At 47.8% G+C, this 16900-nt stretch overlaps 1 protein-coding gene and 1 long non-coding RNA gene across 2 annotated transcripts in view; one reads left to right on the top strand and one right to left on the bottom strand.

Moving 5' to 3' along the window:
• Nucleotides 1-16900, top strand: part of LOC126983012 (uncharacterized) — a 131955-nt gene that overhangs the window by 82279 nt on the left and 32776 nt on the right. Inside the window, exon 3 of the long non-coding RNA XR_007735478.1 lies at nucleotides 13827-13882. This is a non-coding gene — a long non-coding RNA (uncharacterized LOC126983012). The remainder of the gene's footprint in view (nucleotides 1-13826; nucleotides 13883-16900) is intronic.
• On the bottom strand, nucleotides 310-6662 carry LOC126983011 (T-box transcription factor TBX6-like). Its single transcript, XM_050835422.1, has 4 exons — nucleotides 5795-6662; nucleotides 5401-5602; nucleotides 1790-2352; nucleotides 310-1368 (listed from the first exon to the last, which is right to left on the bottom strand). The coding sequence occupies exons 1-4, from the start codon at nucleotides 5934-5936 to the stop codon at nucleotides 704-706; spliced, it is 1572 nt and encodes a 523-aa protein (XP_050691379.1). The 5' UTR covers nucleotides 5937-6662; the 3' UTR covers nucleotides 310-703.

Genomic DNA, 16900 nt, shown 5'->3' on the forward strand with positions numbered 1-16900 from the left:
GTTTAAGGAAGGGAGTTTGAAAAAATATATGTGGATAAAGAAGCTGGGAATTGCTGTGTCGCTGGAATGACCGATGAGCGAGAGAAAATATGTAGTGAGACATTGAGGGAGGGAGAAAGATACATGGATAGGAAGGAAAGAAGGGGAAGTGTTTAAGGAAGGGAGAGTCGGGGAAAATGATGTGGGTGAAGAATCGGGGAATTTATGAGAAGTAAAATGGACTTGGATATTAATAAGAATGTAAAGGAACGGTCGTGTGTGTTGGGTGTTATGGGCGAGTTTGTCGTGGAGGGTAAATGAGAGCTGGTGTTCGTATTATTGCCTTTATTACAAACACCGAGGGAGGAGCGAGACGCGCCTCCTGCGTTACCCGTCTTCTCCACCGAACAACGCTGTACACACTCCTGACACTATGTACATAAAGCACCATTCAACGACGATTAAAAAAATAAATAAATACGAAACTGTACGAAAAAAAAATCTTTGGCACCTGTGTGATGCAGGGCGACGGGCACATGCGTGGCCTAGCGGGGCTGGGCCGGCATGACGCCAGGACGAGGACGAGGACGACACAGACGAGGACGCGAGCGGCCGCGCAGTGAGCTGATGATGAGGATGGCGGATGGGCGGTGATGTGTGGGCGCCGCGGGCCGGGATGGGGCGAGGCGTGACTTGGGCGACCCGCGGGGTGCCGCTGCGGCCCTCACAGGTTGGCGGGCACCTGAGGCGGCAGGGCGTAGCTGTAGGGGTGGATGGGCGCCGGCCGCGAGGGCGTGGTGAGGGAGGATGGGTGGGGCGCGGGCGGCCTCAGGTAGGCGGGGTAGCCGTACAGGTCCCTGGCGGCGCCCGCCGCCTTGTCGAGGGGCGGCGCGGGCAGGCCGGGGGCGCGGCTTAGTAGGTAGGGCGACATCATGTGGCTGTAGTAGAGGTACGGGTAGGGCAGCGAGCCGCCGGGCATGGTGGGAGGCAGGCCGCCGGGCAGGCCCGTGGAGTAGGTGGGCGAGGGCAGGCAGGGGCGCGGCGCGGCGGGGGACAGCATGCTCACCTCGTGGGGCCGCGGCTCGGGCGGCAGAGGCGACTCTGTGTGGGGCTTCCTGGCTTCTGAGGCGGCGGCGGCGGCGGCCATCATGGAGGCGGCGGACACCAGGGGCGACACGAGGGAGGGCGAGGCCTCCTCCACCTCAGACTTGATGATCTGCGGCGGCGGCAGGAAGGGCGGGGGAGGCGTGGGCGGGCTCTCCACGTCCACCTTCTCGTCTCCGGGGTCTTTCTCCACGGACATGGAGGACGCGGGACGCTCGTCAATGTCCGAGGCGTCCAGGTCACCGCTGTCCACACTGTTGAGCCGCGCGCGCTTGTCCAGGGTGGCTGTGGGGGAGACGGGGGAGTGTTTTAGCTGGGTCGGGAAGCGGGAGTGGATGGGGAGCAAGCAGAGAGGAAGGATGGGAGTAGGACAGCGAGATGAAGCACTGAAGTGAAGGAGTGAGTCGGGTGGAGCAAGGCTACAGTCCGACACAAATATGAAGTCAGTTTGGGTGGTCCCGAGCCTCTTCACGGCGCTGCTGTACCACCACCCCAATGCATCAGTCTCTCCCTCATTTGTCTTCTACGTAATATTTGATATTGTGTATAAAGTATTCTGTATAAATGCAATAAGATTTTGCAGCGCTCAAGGCAGGGAACTACCCAAGTGGGGCCCGCCTTAACTGACTTCATAGCTGAGTCGGACTAAAGTCGGGGTCACGTGTGTCATTAACAACAACTAAACAGGAAAGAGAGTAAGCCTCACCATCGTCAGCGTCGGGCGTCTTCTCCGGCGTGGTGGTGATCTCGTTGGCGGTGGGCGAGGTGCCGCCTGACCTCTTCTTGGAGCGGAGTTGACCGTTCTCACGGAAACCTTTGGCAAACGGGTTGTTGTCGATCTTGAGCTGCGTGATGCGCTCGTTCTGGTAGGCAGTGACGGCCGTGAAGGAGGTCTGGGCGAAGGTGAAGGTGTTGAAGGCGGCCCAGTGCAACGACACGATGTCCGGCGCGGCCACCACGTGTATCCTTGGCTGGTACTTGTGCATGGAGTTGAGGATGATGTGGCCCTGCTGGTCCAGGTTGTTGTTGGTCAGCTTCAGCTTCTGGAAACTGATCGGGTGACGCATCCACTGCGCCCCCGACGCCGGCGAGTCCGGGTGGATGTAGAGGCGGCCGGGCATGTGCGGCTCGGCCTTGCCCGCCACCACCCACTCCTTGCCCTGGAACTTGTAGCGCGAGTCGTCGGCCGGCACGATGTCCATCAGCACGAAGTACTTGGTGTTGGGCTCGAGGCCGCTCACCGACATCTTCACCGTCGGGAACATTCGCCTGTGGGAAGAGTAAACAGTCAGGTTACGGACGCGATGGCCCGGGTGGGGAGGGTGTGTGTGTGTGTGTGTGTGTGTGTGAGTGCGTGCTAGCGTGTAGGAGAGGGAGGGGATGAGGCGCCGCGTGAAGGGCCGCGGAAAACACTTGAGCGGGTCTTGTTGACGACCTAAAGTGACTCAAACATTTGCACTCAAACAGCGAGACGCGGCGACACTTGGCGGCCGGGGCGACCACACACACGGACGGCCGCGCTGATCAGGTTACCGCCGCGCCGCCTGATGAGGTCACACTGCCACCCCACCCTGCCCCTGCCCCTGCCCCTGCACATTGTTACGAGGTCACTCTCCACCTCTCCACCCCTCTGCCTCCCCCGACACAGAGTCATCCACCTGCCATCCACATCTTTCTCCGCCCCGCCCCGCCTTATCAGGACATTCACACCACGACGCAATTTTCAAGCACGCAGCATCTTGTCCAAGCGTCCCTGTTATCACCGCGCCTCCAATATCTCTCTCTCTCTCTCTCTCTCTCACACACACACACACACATCCCTCACACCCCCGACACACACACACTTCTCCCTCAACACCTTCCCGTGGCAATCAGCGGATCCAACCCCACAGTTTGCATTCATTAATTGACTCAGGAAGTTCGGAACCATAAATCTTGTTGGACGCTTGCTTTTCTTTTTTTCTTTATTCCGTGATGCCTCACAACGCGGCCCCGAACGACAGAGTTCTCGAAAATGATAAGATTAGTTTATTTTTTTTTTATCGTCGGGAAGACTATTATCTTTAAACGATGTGTATAAAAAGTTCCCCTTATTCCTAAAAACGATTTAAACATTAATGGTGAATAAAGTTTAATTTGTAATGTCACGACGACGAAGCACTTATTTCAGTACGCTGAGGTTAAAATAGATTGTATTTTTCCTTCTGTGTATTTGACAAAGAAGAATGTAGTTATTTTGGCGTCGAGGGTGAACACGATTGTGGTTTATTTGCTGCGTCCATTGACTTGCCGCGAGGAGTTCAGACCAAGCGGGCGGGTGGTAAATATAGTGTTTGTGTCTCGAATGAAGAGTAAAGAATGACTAGCCAGTACAGGAAATCTAATGATGCTGTTATTGTAATGTCTCACAGTAATAATGTTTATAATGATAAGACTAACAATAATAATAATAATAATAATAATAATAATAATAATAATAATAATAATAATAATAATAATAATAATAAAAACAATAATATATGATAATGGTAATGATACTACTACTACTACTACTACTACTACTACCAATAATATTAGTAATAGTAATAATAATAATAATAATAATAATAATAATAATAAAAATTGTAAAAAAATAATGATAATGATAATAATGGTAGTAATAAGAATAAGGAAAATACTAACATTGAAAAATTGCTGATAATTTTCTTGAATAAATACTGACGAGAGTAACGGAAAAAATACCGTACTACTACTGCTGTTAATACTGTTATTGATGGTGATATTATTAGTGATAGTGAAAATATTTTTAGTAATGAAATATAAATGCCATTAATAATAATAATATAACACCAATAATAATAATAATAATAATAATAATAATAATAATAATAATAATAATAATAATAATAATAATAATAATAATACTAATACATTCAATGCTAACAGTAGAAGTAATTTTCATATGTGCTTGTGTAGATATTTTGCTTGATGCGTCATTATAAAGAAAAAGACTATATCAGTAATGCTTATTAGTACATATCCTGGCGTGTAGTTTAATTTGTGTATTTTTTTAAAGTAAATACTCGTTTATCGCAAGTTTTGCCCGCCTAGTGATTGTGTTCTTAGGTAAGTCATTAAGGCAGGTAGACGAGGCACCTGAAGGGAGGGATGGGAGGCGGGGAGGGAGAGAGGGACAGAGGGAGCAAAGAGTGCCGCGAGAGAGGAAAGGAGACAGGGATGTAGGAGGAGGAATGGATTAAAAAAGAGATGTTGTGAAGGGAGAGGAGGGAGGAGGAAGGAAAGGCAGGCAGGTAAGGATACATGGAAGAAGGGAGGTAAGGATGGAGGGAGGAAGGCAGGCAGGGAGGTAAGGATGGAGGGAGGAAGGCAGGCAGGGAGGTAAGGATGGAGGGAGGAAGGGAGGTAAGGATGGAGGGATAATAGGAGTGCTGTGGGCCGTGGGTTTAGGAGGAGAGTAATGTGACGCATCGCGGCGGGCCGGGCGGCGGCGTGCCTCGGGCCTGTCCCGCGGGAGGGTGTGAGGGAGGAGAGCAGGGATGCACAGCCTTTGGGCGCGTGACTGTGCACCCGCTCGCCGGTGAAGGAAATGCATGTATATCATCATGGAGATAGTGAACTGATAAACAAAAAAAAGGTTGAAGTAATTCCAGAAGACATGTCGTCCCGAGGATTAATGACGGAAGAGAAATGGTTGTGTGTGCCGCGGGCGGCGCTGTGTGTGGCCGCGCCGCGCGTCGGCCAAGGATTACTGGATCACGCCGAGGCCGCCCCGACCCCGCCTGCTGCAGGAGTCGTCTCAGATTGTGACGTGAATACAATGAAATAAAGGGAAAAACGGGGGTTGGGGGCATTCATAAATCAGGGCAGCTCTGCGCGGCGCAACGAGGCGGGCAGCGGTCAGCGGCGGCGGCGTCGGCGGCTCAGGTTATGATTAGCGGCGGGCGGCGGGCGGTGGCGGTGGCCCGCGGGATTACACGGGCCACACGCGGCCTGCCAGAATGGTCCCCTATCACCGCCGCCCACTGTTTCCGGCGGAACAAGAGGCGGAGATAAATTGAATTGTCGGAGCGTCAGGTGAGCCGCGGCGGAGGCGGCCGAGCTCTGAAGCGGCGGCGGCGGCGGGAGGAATGCTTATCTGAAGTGCTCATGAATGTGGCGGGGATGGTGGGGCGTGATTACGTGTGTGTGTGTGTGTGTGTGTGTGTGTGTGTGTTTGAGTGGGTGGGTGTGCACATTGAAGGGTGTACATGCGTGTGTGGGGGGTGTAAGGCTGTACACAAGACTCAGAACACTCACCGGCCCAGCTTGGTGATGATCATCTCGGTGCCAAATTTGTTAAACTGGTTCCACAGGTTTTCATTCTCGAGGCGCACCTTGATGCGAGGGTCAGGCTTGCCCCCCGGCAGCCCCGGCGCGGGGAAGCCTCCGCAGTGCACAGGAGGTTTCAGGTAGTCCGCGGAGAAGCCGTGGGCAAAGGGGGACTGGGGGGGAAGGCCGCCTGTGGGAACACCAGGACCACTGTTACACTCGACTCCAGTAGAAGAAAGTCTCTCCAATTTTCCACAAGCCAAGAGAGACAGTGAAGGGTGGCAACAGTTCCCAGCGAGACAGGCTCGGCGGAACAGTGACTATAACAACAGCAACTACAAGTGTGTGAAGGAGGCGTCGCCGCGGAGCCGCCAAGACTTACCGTGGAACCCTAGACGGTGGTACTTGTCGAGGTGGTCCGTCAGGTTAGCAGGGAGGCCGCCGCCCAAGTACGGGTGGAGGCCCAGCGGGCCGGCCGGGGCCATGCCGCGGCTGCGGAGGTACAGCAGCTCCTCCTCGTACATGTTAAGTCTGCGACACACCGCACCGACTGTCCCCTCACGCCACTGATACACTGCACTCGGCTCCACCGCTTCACTAGCTCGCCAGCAGGCCGACTCTACGTGTCATTCACGAGTGCTTGTCGAGGACTACCTTAATTTGGCCCATGTAGTACGTTTTGTATGTAGCCAGGCCACGCCCCCGCCCCCGCCAGCCAGTCAGCGGCGAGCTAACCCTGCGAGGGGGAGGGGCGTGCCCGGCCAGCGTGGCGGAGGAGGCGGGGCAGGGCGTGAAGGGGCGGGGCCTGCTCGTGCCGCTTCAGTGTTTGTTTTCGACCCCCCTGGGGACCGTCCCTCACAGGTGTGGCCTATTAGTGAATGGGAAAATGGCAGGTTTTATGAAGGTCCGGTCATTAGATTTGGAGATGGGAGCAGATAGGCGCGGAGACACGGCCGCGAACACCCGCCTCGCAGGGTAATGTGGCTGCGTCCCACCTCCCGCCGGCGCCGCGCCAGCTTCCAGGCTCTCGGAGGCCCTGGTGAAGCACCCTCCCCAGGGAACGAGAGGAGCCCATGAGTAATTCACGGCGGCGGCGGGGACAGATAAAAATATATTTAGCTCAGTGAGAGTTGAGGATCGGCATATCAACCTCAGGCGGCCGCGGGAACGTCTGAATGACCAGCTGATATCAAATTGTTGAGCCGTAGCCACCAACAGCTCCTCCACCATCACCACCACCTCCACCACCACCGTCAGCACCATCAGCACCACTGCCCCCACTACCTGCACCACCACCACCACCATCCCAAGACGAGGAGGCCCTCCGAAAAGGCGACTGAGGGGCACCACCACCACCACCACCACCACCACCACCAACAACAACAACAACAACACTACAACGTGCTCACTCAATTCATGCAGAAGGTGATAAGGAAGAAAACCCCAACCACCCCCACCCCCGCCATCCCCACCTACATCTCCTCCTCCACGAAGCGGCAGCGACGGCGGTCCATTTCGGGCAAGGAAGGAAGGGAGGTCACGCGACGCCGCTAAGGACGACCCGACTGAAGGACAAGACTCGTGGCTCACAGAACTAAAACGACCATCGGTGAGCACAACAAACGGGCTTCGGACGAACTGGAGGAGGAGAGCCTTGAAGAACACCACGCCAAGAGGATCTCAACGTTAATATTAAGAGAAACACGAAATATAGCGAGGCAATTGGCTGCTCTTTCGGCCACCTCTTAGGATACTTTACAGGAGCAGCGAGTAGCGGGCTTTTTTTTATTGTTTCCTCTTTTTTTTTTGCCCTTGTGCTGTCTCCTTTGCTGTAAAAAAAAAAAAATTAACGTCTCCCTCCCTGAAAACACGCCAGGGCTGAGGTAACACATAACTCTCCTCATCCATACCAAGGAGAAAGACGGATGGAGAGAAAGAGAGAGCAGGGAAGCCAAAGAATTAAGGGCCTCCTACGCAAAGGTTAGAAAAAGGACAAAAGTACAAAAATGGATGGAGGAGACAAAACCATAAAGGAAGGTGAAGATGACACAAAACACTCCTCAGCCATGCCAAGGAGAGGGACGGAGAGAAAGGGAAAGCAGGAAAGGCAACAGATAAAGGGCCTCCCACGCAAAGGTTAGAATAAGAACAGAGAAGTAAAAAGAAAATTCAGGGAGGAGACAAAAGCATAAAGGAACGCGAAGAAAGAAACACGAAAGAGGGAGAGCAGGGAAGCCAACGGATAACTGACCTCTGACGCGATGGCCAGAAAAAGGGAAGAAAAGTAAAAAAAAAATTCAGGGAGGAGACAAAAGCATAAAGGAACGCGAAGCAAGAAACATGAAAAACGGAGAGCAGGGAAGGCAACGGATAAAGGGCCTCCGACGCGATGGCCAGAAAAAGGGAAGAAAAGTACAAAAAGTGGAGGGTTGAGACGGAAGGTTAGAGGAAGGCGAAGGTGGAAGCGTGTGGATCAGGTGCGTTATCCACATTGCTCTCATTTCTTATCATTTTCCTTCCCTTCTCGATTACTCCTTGCCCCCGGATATTTTTTTTTTTTTACAGCAGAGGAGACAATGCAAGGGCGTAAAATAAAAAATAAAACAATAATAAAAAAAAACCGCTACTTACTGCTCCTAATTGGATGGAAGCCTCTCCTTATACTTCTCGACTTTGTGAGTGTATGCGTGAACGTTGTCATCAGAGCAGTAAACGATATATTGCAAGGCGCGTCTGACTGCTGGCTAATGCGTCTCCTGCTGTTCCTGGTTCTATAGTTGTCATGTTAGTCCTCAAGAGGCGCTCCAAGATAGACTCTGTGATGAAGTGAGAGATGGAGCATGTTAAAATCTTCGTGTTCATGCTATTTCTTTCTTCCATAAACCTAGTTGTTGTGAACTAGGCCTCTTCCTCCTCCTACTCCTCCTGTTCTTCTCTTTTTCTTCTCCTTCTTCTGTTACTTTATCCTTTTTCTCCATTTCCTTTCCCTCGCTTTTTATTTTTTAGTTTCCTCACTCGCGTCTACGGCTTCTCCTCCTCCTCCTCCTCTTATTTCTCCTCCCTCCTCTTGAGATGAAATTCAGATACTCATTAGCAGGTGGGTCAGGTGCAGGTGTGTGTGTGTGTGTGTGTGTGTGTGTGTGTGTGTGTGTGTGTGTGTGTGTGTGTGTGTGTGTGTGTGTGCTTCTGGCTATGTCCTTGCCCGTTAGAACCCAATGGAATACTTTGTTTCGCCGAGTTCCTGTTCCTGTCATGTGTTCGGCGTGTTGCGTCATCGCCCGCGGCCCCTCAGATAAGCGTCGGGGGCGGTCGGCTATTACGGCTTATTAGCGACACTCGGACCGCCGGAATGAAGCGATTAGGTGCAGTCCGCTGTTTTATGTATCAGGGAAGGGTTTATGTCTCTCTAGAGAACTTTTCATCGTATATCATTTAATTAACATATATATATTTTTTATTATTTGTAACGGAGTGAAATGTCTGCTTCGGCTTGGAGAATATATCATTGTTTTATATACAGGAAGGCAGACTCGAGATAAGTGGAAAGTATTGGTTGGATTTTGGGGTCTGAAGGTTTAAAATGCAACAAAATAAAGAGTTACGGGAAGAGGTTTAAGAATCAAGCTCTGTAATGAAGTGGAATGAACGATGCGGTATAAAGTTGCAATAATGTCAGTTATTTGAAGGTAGAAGAAGCAAGAACATATACCAGTAATACACAATGGTCGAGGGTACGAGTTAAGTGACACACACACACACACACACACACACACACACACACACACACACACACACACACACACACACACACACACACACACACACGACAAAAAAAAAATAACATGGTACTTAAAGCTGTTCAGACTTGTTGAGAACACAATTACAATTATTAGTTTTATTGGGAACAGGTACAAAAATAAAATAAAAACATAAATTAACGCTGGAAATAAGAAGAGACATAATACAAGAGACAGCGACTGAAGGGAACCGCAAAACGCAGGGAATAAAAATGAAAATATATATTGCCACTAATTATTTTTTTGATAACGAACAAATAAACAAACTTATAAATATATACAACATTCACGACAACGTAACACCAGTACAATAATTAAACTCTCGTAATAATAATAATAAAAAATATACTACTATTTTACTTTCATTTTGTTAATTCTGTCAAACTCTCGATCTGCTTCCTTTACCGATAAAAAAATAAATAAAACTACAAAAAAATAACATCTGACGAACATTTTTCCTCATACTTATATTTTACTAAACCTCAGTTATGACTATTTACTTAATTTATAGAAAAGAAAAAAAAAACAAGGAGGCGAAATTAATAAAGGACTAATCTGCCTTTCATTTTTTTTGTTTTCTGTTTTTTTAATTTTTTTTTTATTGCCCCGTGAGTATGTAAGTGTGCGTGCGAGTGTGCGTGAGTGCGTAAGTATGAGTGTGTCAGTGTGTAAGTGTTTCCATTACCGCCAAAAAAAACAAAAAAAAAAAACATTGTGAGTAAAGGAGAGAGGAGGAAGGGCTCGTAAAGGAAGGGATGTGAAGGAAGGGAGAAGATAAGGAAAGGAGAAGATAGAAGTGAGATGGTGATAAGGACAGAGAAAGAGAAAGAATAGAAGGATAGTAGAAGGATATAAAAAAAATGGTTTGTGAGGGAAGAGAGAAGATAAGGAAGGAAGAAGATAGAAGGAGAGTAAAAGGATATAAAAAAAGATGGCTTGTGAAGGAAGAGAGAAGATAAGGAAGGGAGAAAATAGGAGTGAGATGAAGGATATAAGGATAGCGAAAAAGAGAGGATAGAAGGATAATAAAAGGATATAAAAAGATGGCTTGTGAAGGAAGGGATGTGAGGGAAGGGAGAAGATAAGGAAGGGAGAAGATAAGAAAGGGAGAGAATAGGAGTGAAAGAAGATAAAGATAACGAGTGTATTGAGAGATTTAAAGGGAGGGGGAGAGGAGGAAGCGAGCATGGAGGCAAGGAATTGGAAAGGAAAGGTCGCGGTGGCGGTGGTGGCGGCGGTGGTGGTGGCGGCGGTGGCGGGTTTCGAAGTGGGGTCCAGTGACTAATGATCTGTCCACTGCAATGGTTCTCGGTGATGCATTAATATTCCTCCCACTCATCGGCCGCGAATACGTAAGTGAAGGCGACTCGATCCCCCTCCTACACACGCGCGCGGGTTCGAATCCCTCTTGGTTGATGCTGCTGCTGTCTCTCTGTCTCTTTCTCTCTCTCCTTCGCTGTCTCGCCCGCTTTTCCTCTTCCTGCTTTTCGTTTCCTTTCCTTTTCTTTATTTTGATCATGTTTTTGCTGGTATGGGGTTTAGGTGTGTGTGGAAGGGGGTGGGGGGGAGTGTGTGTGTGTGTGTGTGTGTCCGTATCTCCTTCCTCTCAGTCATATATTCTCCCTTCCATATTAAATTTTCTCCCTTCCTTTTCTCTCCCTTTACACTTCTCCCATCCTCTCCCCTCCTTCCCTACCTTCTCTCCCCACCTAGTATATTCTCCCTTCCTCATATTATCTTCTCCCTTTCCTCATAACCTTCCCTCTCTCCTCCACACTTCTTCCTTTCCCTCCCCTCCTTCCCTACCTTCTCTCCCTACCCAGTGCTCCCCAATCCTCCCTCACCTCTCCCCACCCCCTTCTCCTCCCCGGCCGAGCTCATCCACCCCACTTTACCAATTAAGATTCTCCCAGACACCAAAAGCAAACATGACCACCCCGAGGGACCTTAACCCGGGTGATAATGACCTCCTTTCTGCTCCCTTTCGGCGGTCAGGTCACTTGTGTCACGTGGGGCGGTGGGTCACTTCACTCCGCCTTTGTCTGTCCGCCACCGACCTCCCGCCGATCCCCCCGCCTCCCTCACCCCCGCCGCCCCCACCGCCGCCGCCGCCTATCACCGCTATACTACCACTATTAATATTATCGCTACCACTGCTACTACTATCGCTTCCGTGACCTTTATTTTCCCTACTACTACTACTACTACTACTACTACTACTACCACTACCTACTACTACTACGCTGTTAGCTCCTCGTTGTAACTATGAACCGTATTACATTTTATTCTTTATTCTTTTGTTTTTACTTTTATTTTATCACCGTTTACTTTTTTATTTATTTCCTCAACGTCCTTATTTCTGCAAAGGTGAAATTGGGGATAGGTAGGTGGTTAGGTAGCGAGAGAAAGGTAGGGGTAGATGGTAGCAAAATAAAGGTAGGGTGGGTAGATAGGTAGAGGTAGTTGATAGGTGAGGTAAGTAAGGTAAGGTAGATGAGATAGGTGGGTAGGAAAAGAAACAGCAAGGTAGACAGACAAGTAGAAAGACAGGTAGACATGTAAAAGGGTAGATTAGATAAGGTAGGTATTGTAAGGTAAGTAAGGTAGATGAGATATGTGGGTAGGAAAAGAATCAGAAAGGTAGACAGACAAGTAGAAAGTCAGGTAGACACGTAAAAGGGTAGATTAGATAAGGTAGGTAAGGTAGGTATTGTAGCGGGCTGTTTTTTATTATGGTTTCCTTTTTGTGTGCCCTTGAGCTGTCTCCTTTGTTGTAAAAAAAAAAAAAGAAAAAAAAAGTAAGGTGAGGTATATGTTGGCAGGCATGGACAAACAGGTAAAGGAATTCGTATATTTAAATTCCTCGCATGACAAGACGTGGGCGACCCTTCGTATGCACAGGTCAAGGGTCGTCGTTATCATCAGCATCATCAGCACCATCAGGAGTCCGGTGCGACCTAAGGGGGAGGCGAGAAGATTGACCTTTTCCTGTTAATCTCGTCTGCTCGGTTCGGTTGTTGGTTTTGTTGATGCGCGTCGGTTTGGTTAATCTCTGTTTGTGTTACTCTGTTTGTTTGTTTAGTCTGCTTCTATTTACTTATTTTGTGTGCCCCCCAACTCTGCCTAGTTAGTATTTATTCTTTGGTTTTGTTTCCATATTTTGTTAACTAAGTATTCAGTCAGTCAATCAGTCATTTGGTCAGTCAGTCAGTCAGTCATTCAATCTGTCATTTAGGTAGTGTGTCAGATAGTCAGTCAATCAATTAGTCAATCAGTCATTTAGTAATTCACTCATTCATTCAATCATTCAGTTAGTCAGGCAGTAAGTCACTAAATGAGTAAGTTAATCTGTCACTTTTCAGTCAGTCAGTTAGTCATTCATTAATTAATTCATTCAGCCAGTCAATCGTTTAGTCAGTCTTGGTCAGTTAATCAATCAGTCAGTCATATTATTCAGTCAGTCAATCAGTTAGGGGACGGGAGCGGCGGTTAGTCAGTTAGCCGTTCAGTCAGTTAGTCAGATAATATGTAGTCTGTCAGTCAGTCACTCATTCGTTCAGTCAGTCAGTCAGTCAGTCAGTCAGTTTGCTTTTCTGTTTATATTATCCCACGTTTCTATTTTTTTTCAAGTGGTTGGTTTATGAAAATTTTGGTTCGTTGTGACTTGTTAGTGTATGTATGTGTGTATGTATGTATGTATACATGTATGTAAATCAGTGTAGGTGGGGCAGGTGTGGACAGGTGTGCGCGTGTATTAATGGGTAAGGTGATTTATGGGCAATTAAAGTGTGTGTGCATCTGTGTGGAGGTGTGTTGAGAAACGTATTTGTGTGTAGGTATGTGTGTGTGTGTGTGTGTGTGTGTGTGTGGGCGCGCGTCTCTTAGTGCGGTTTAAGAGCTGATGGCAGTGCGGTGTAAGGGTTGAAGGCGGGGCGGGGCTGACCGGGGCGGGGCAGGACCAGTGGAGAGTGGAGACAGGTGGAGGTGGTGTTGGCGCCAGGGCGGGGCTAACATCACCCATGTCTCATCACCCGCCGCATCCGCCCCCACTCTGCCTCTTCCACCCCCTCGCCCGTCCACCCAACCACCCACTCCTGTCCATTCACGTCATTGTATTCCTCTATTTTGTCTTTTTCTCTCGTTGTTTCTGTTCATCGACCTGCTCATTTTCCCTTCTCCTTCTCTTCCTCCTTCATCATCATCTTTTCTCCCCTCTTCATCGTTTTCCTCGCTTCTCTCTCTCTCTCTCGGTCATGTTCTTGCTCTCATCTTCAACATTTTCTTCATTTTCCAGTCTACGTTTTCCTTTCTCTTTTTGTTCTTCCTCTTACTTGCCGAAGAACGTGAATAACAATAAGATTAATGGTTGTAGTAGTAGTAGTAGTAGTAGTAGTAGTAATAGTAGTAGTAATTGACCTCTCTTTCGGCCACCTCTTTTGATTTTTTTTTTTTTAGGTGCAGCGAGTAGCGGGCTTTTTTTTTATTATTGTTTCCTTTTTTTGTGCCCTTGAGCTGTCTCCTTTGTTGTAAAAAGAATAGTAGTAGTAGTAGTAGTAGTAGTAGTAGTAGTATATTTTTTTCTCATGTCTTTTCTAAAAAAAAAATTCTCTCTCTCAGGTTCCCTAATTTGAACCCAACGAAGGACGCAGGAAACCACTCACATACGGCAAGAGGTGAGTGAGTGTGAGAGAGTGAGAGTGAGGGAGAGAGAGTGAGTGTGTGCATGGGCGAATGAAGGTGTGAATTGCTGAAAGACGTAGTGCGTTGATGACTAAATAAAAGAGAGGACTTTGAAGGGCGATAAAGTAAAGGAAGTAAGAGAAATGAGTGAGTGAGTAAGTGAGCGAATGAGTGTGAATTCAAGGAAGATGAAAATTATCGCGTGGAAGACTAGACAAAATAAAGGAGAATGAAGAGAGGGCGATAAAGTTAAATAAATAATAAGAGAAAGGAGAGAGTGAGATTGAGAGCGTGAGTAAGAAAGTGAATAAGTGAGCGAAAGAGCGTGTGAAAATTTTTAATGAGGAAATTCTAAATACGTTGAAGACTAATAAAACAAAGGAGTAGGAAGAGAGCAGATAAAGTAAGAGAATGATAAAAGAAATGAGAGTGAGAGTGAGTGAGTGAGTGAGTGAGTGTGAACTGTTGAAAGACTAATGAAGGAATATGAAGGGAGATAAAGTATAAGGGAAATGATAAACTCAGGGAAACGTTTAACTCAGGGAAACGTTTAACTCAGGGAAACGTTTAACTCAGGGAAACGTTTAACTCAGGGAAACGTTTAACTCAGGGAAACGTTTAGCTCAGGGAAATGGTTAACTCAGGGAAATATTTAGCTCAGGGAAATCAGACACAGATGCCAGATAGAAAGGGGCGTGAGGAAGCAAGGTATACACGACTGTTGGGAATGGAAATGGGTGAGGAATATATTTTGGAGGCACGAAGCTGTCCAGGGCTCGTATCTCCACTATCGCCAGTGAGAGTTTTCCAGCGAGAGATGACAGACAGATTGGAAGGAGGAAAGGAGAGACGAAGAAGAAGTAGAAGTAGAAGTAGAGGAAGGAGAGGAAACATTTCACAAGAGGAAAGTTGGCTAAAGTGAGGAAAAACCATTAGTATATCGTTATGAGAGAGAGAGAGAGAGAGAGAGAGAGAGAGAGAGAGAGAGAGAGAGAGAGAGAGAGAGAGAGAGAGAGAGAGAGAGAGAGAGAGAGAGAGACACAGAGAGACAGAGAGAGACAGACCAAATCGAGAAAAAAAAATCCCATTAATATACCATTTTGATAGAGGAAAGAAAAGAGAAAGAAAGGAGTTGGTTTTGGAAAATTATTGCTCGCTGTGACTTCCTTATGTATGTATGTATGTATATGTGTATGTATGTAGGTTATATTAGTTTAGGTGGGGCAGGTGTGGACAGGGGTGCGCGTGTATTAATAGGTAAGGTGATTTATGGGCAATTAAAGTGTGTGTGTATCTGTGTGGAGGCGTGTTGAGAAAGGTATTTGTGTGTGCGTGTGTGTGTGTGTGTGTGTGTGTGTGTGTGTGTGTGTGTGTGTGTGCAGGTGCCCGTCTCTTAGTGCGGTGTTAAGGCAGAGAAGAGAAAATATACAATCATAAAATCAGTTTGAGAGAGGAGAGAAGAAGAGAAGGAAACAGAGAGAAAGAAAAGGAAAAAAAACAAAAGACGGAAAGAGAAAAAAACAACAACAATAAAACCAGATAATCAAGAGAGAAAGAAAAACAAACAAACAAACAAATCAAACCACTTTCTCAGTATAACAAACCTTCAAACGAGACAACGCACTAACCAACGACCTTAACAATAACGACAATAAACTAATGATGATGATGATGAGGAGGAGGAGGATGAGGAGAGAGGAGGGAGGGGCGGACGTTGCTATCATGTCTCGGTAGTGCGGTGCGAGGCAAAGGCGGGAGCGGGCTGGGGCGGGGCGGGGCGGGCAAAAGGATCCAAGGTGCTTAGCGGAGGTCATCTAATCCCCCCGTGCCAGGTCAGGTCACGTCGGGGAATGTGAGAGGGGCGGGGACTGTCTGGGGCTGGCGGGGTCACTGGCGCCGGCGGGGAGATAGTGGGCTGATGATGATAGTGATGCTGTTGATGATGTTGATGGTGTTATTAGTGTAGTTATGAATGGGGGTCTGTGAAGTGGTTATGTAGAGAGGTAGATAGGTAGATGAGGTAGTTAAGTATCACGTTATATTCCATTTTCCCTTCATCCCTCCCTCCCATCTTCTTTGGTTCTTTATTTTTCTTCTATCTCATGGGAGGGGTTCCTTGGGGCAGGTGTCCGTGAGGGGGGCTGACTGCACTGCTGGGGGCTTGGAATATGGGATTTAAGGGGGCTAGGAAGGGACTGCTTGTGTATAGAGTTAGTGAAAAGGGGACTGAGGTAGGGAAGAGATAAGGGATTTAAATGGGGGTGAGGAATATATCTGAGGTTTGAGAAAGGCTGTAAAAAAGAATGAAGATAGGAAAATAAAAACAAGGACTAAAGTAGGGAAGAGAAATGGGATGTAAATGGGGCTGTGGAGTACATCTGAGGGCTGAAAAAGGTCTGTGTGAAGGCTGTATGGAGAAGGAAGATAAGAAAATAGAAAAGGGATTGGGGTAAGGAAGAACTGGAGAATGTAAATTGGGCTGTGGAGTATATCTGAGGGCTGAAAAATGTCTCTGTGAAGGCTGTACGCAGAAGGAAGAGAGGAAAATAAAAAAGGAAGTGAGGTAGGGAAGATATAAGGGTGTAGAGGGGGCTGTGGAGTATATCTGGGGTCTGGAAAAGGTCTCTGTGAAGGCTGTACGCAGAAGGAAGAGAGGAAAATAAAAAAGGGACTGAGGTAGGGAAGAGAAAGGGGATGTAAAATGAGGCTGTGGCGTATATCTGAGGTCTGGAAAAGGTCTGTGTGAAGTCTGTACGAAAAAGGAAAATAAGAAAAAAAAAGGGACTGAGGTAGGGAAGAGAAAGGGGATGTAAAATGAGGCTGTGGCGTATATCTGAGGTCTGGAAAAGGTCTGTGTGAAGTCTGTACGAAAAAAGAAAATAAGAAAATAAAGAAAGGGACTGAGGTAGGGAAGATAAAAGGAGGAGGAAGATGGGCAAGAAAACCAGAGTACAAGGATCATATTTGTAAACACCAGCGCGCACAAGATCACATATTTGACAAGGCTTTCG

This window comes from Eriocheir sinensis, chromosome 52 (assembly GCF_024679095.1).
Source record: "Eriocheir sinensis breed Jianghai 21 chromosome 52, ASM2467909v1, whole genome shotgun sequence".
In the NCBI taxonomy this organism is placed as follows: Eukaryota; Metazoa; Arthropoda; class Malacostraca; order Decapoda; family Varunidae; genus Eriocheir; species Eriocheir sinensis.

Coding starts and splice junctions, on each gene's coding strand:
- LOC126983011 (XM_050835422.1), bottom strand. CDS start 5,936: ATGTACGAGGAGGAGCTGCTGTACCTCCGCAGCCGCGGCATGGCCCCG. Junction 5,603..5,794: donor CCACCGTCTAGGGTTCCACG/GTAAGTCTTGGC, acceptor GTGTTCCCACAG/GCGGCCTTCCCCCCCAGTCC. Junction 1,369..1,789: donor GACGCCCGACGCTGACGATG/GTGAGGCTTACT, acceptor TCTCCCCCACAG/CCACCCTGGACAAGCGCGCG.